This window comes from Galeopterus variegatus, unplaced genomic scaffold, assembly GCF_000696425.1.
Source record: "Galeopterus variegatus unplaced genomic scaffold, G_variegatus-3.0.2 Scaffold5707, whole genome shotgun sequence".
Classification (NCBI taxonomy): domain Eukaryota; kingdom Metazoa; phylum Chordata; class Mammalia; order Dermoptera; family Cynocephalidae; genus Galeopterus; species Galeopterus variegatus.
The window spans coordinates 88211-90240 of record NW_007731818.1 but is presented as its reverse complement, the minus strand read 5'-3'; the positions used below and the strand labels follow the sequence as shown (position 1 = coordinate 90240).

Here is a 2030-nt window from a genome sequence, read left to right as displayed (position 1 = left end):
TTTAACTGTTGACATTATAAGGTGAGAAATATACATTTGCTTCACCTCAGCCTATCTTTTTTTTTCCTTTGGATATAGGACTTTCAGGGCTTTCAGCCATTCTGCTTTCATAGGTGGTAAATTACTTTAGAAAGAAATATTCCCTTGCCTCTTGCAAAAACAAGACACAAGTGAATGTTAATTCATACTTGAATGATATAAACTGAAAAGTATAAATATATGACCCTATTTCCTCAAATGGCATGAATTATTGATGGCCAGCATGACCTAGAAGCTTGCAATCAGGAATTAACAAATGGTTCTCGCTTGGGGAGCACTGTGTATTTGAAGGGCTGAGTTACCGCTTTTCATCTTCCACTTGCACACCAACAGAGTGGTATTCCCGCAGGCCTCGGCTCTCCGTGTCAGAATCCGTAGCTGTTTCCACCTAATTCAACACAGAACATCTCACTTTAGAAATGAAATGTGGGACCAGGGCAAGGGATTATTTTTTGTTGTTGTTGTTCATTTGCTGTAATTAATTATGCATTTGTTTAATTAATGCAGAAATGCACTTGACCCAGTAAAATCACAAAGAGAGGGAAATGCATTCATATTGGTGTAATTACGTTGCTGCTGTGTTTCATCAAATTTTATATAACTACTTGAACGCAATGCTGCACTTCAGTCTTTTAAATGAGTGCTTAGTTTAAGCTCAGGCAAAAAACAGGCTTTGTTGGACTGTGTTACTATAGAACTTAAAAGCTCTTATCACATCCTACAGTGAAGAAACTAAGAACAGCATGAACCAAACATAGCTAACAACAACAAATAAGCGATTTAATAGAATTATATTGATGGCTGCATCCACATACGAAAAGACACAGAAAGGAATTTAAGCATTTATCAGAAACACTGAGGCAGACTCTCCATCTGTATCTACATATAGCTGTCTCACTTTTGCTAACAGGAAATTCCAGGAGGGTGATATCAGATCAGGACAGAAATTATGTATTTTACAGAGAATCCTTATTGTGGCTGTATTTGCCAAAAAGTCTCCCAAAATCCATGAAGCATTTTAATGATCAACAGCCATGTAAAATTATCACGAGGAAATTCTAGTATAGTACGTTAAAAAAAAAAAACCCAATAAAATCTCAATAGGAAAAGTCTGTGAAGCCAAAGGTTGGTTAAGCCATAAATATTATTTCATCTACTGAACCGTCCCTTACTTCTTTCACAAAAAATGTTACCTACTGTATCAAAAGGACTTTCGACCCCAATCTTAAATGTCATAACTAAGTTGTAAAACACACCTTTTCTTAGAAATCTTACCGACCACTACAAGAACAAGGTGCAAAGCATTAAATAATTACGACGCTGCTCTTCTGAGTCACGGAGAAGAGCTGTACCTCAACGTTTCAGGTGTGGCTTGTGTTTGGCTTAAAGCTGCATCCATGTAAAAAGAGCTGACTCAAATTTGTGGCTAAGAAAAATGATGATGGTAATAGTTAACATTTATTCTATGCATACATGCACCGGGCACTGTGCTAAGAATGTTATAATCATTGTCTTATGTAATCCTCACAATAACCCTGCTGGTGTTTCATATTCAACAGTTGGGGAATCAGAGAAGGTGAGTAACTTGCCCAGGGGCACCCACCTTGTTGGTGGCAGAGCCAGTATTCTTGCCTGGATCTGACTGCAGAGCTGTGCTCTGCATTGACTCTCTATGGCCAGAAGAAAGACAGCTGCATGAAGACCCTGGAGCTCCTGGTTGGCCACTGAGCCATGGGAATAGTCAGACATTCCATCTTTTTTTTATTAAGCTGGCCAGTACAGGGATTGACACCTGGACCTTGGATTAACACCTGGATGATGGTGTTATCAGCACCATGCTCTAACCAAGTGAGCTAACCTGCCAGCCATCCGTCTTTTATTGGTATGATCTTAAGACAGGCATAGAAGCTTTACCTAATTTGTATTGCATGTTTTGACAGCTGGAAGAAGAAATGGATTGATTACAGAAGGAAGAACTTTCCTAAATGAAA

General features: G+C 38.6%; 1 protein-coding gene across 1 annotated transcript in view; it reads right to left on the bottom strand.

Moving 5' to 3' along the window:
- The window catches only part of DLGAP2 (discs, large (Drosophila) homolog-associated protein 2), a gene marked incomplete at its 5' end in the record, with an annotated part of 84361 nt that overhangs the window by 26516 nt on the left and 55815 nt on the right, over positions 1–2030 (bottom strand). The window contains one exon of the mRNA XM_008589870.1: positions 342–427. Coding sequence (XP_008588092.1) covers positions 342–427 — 86 coding nt within the window. The remainder of the gene's footprint in view (positions 1–341; positions 428–2030) is intronic.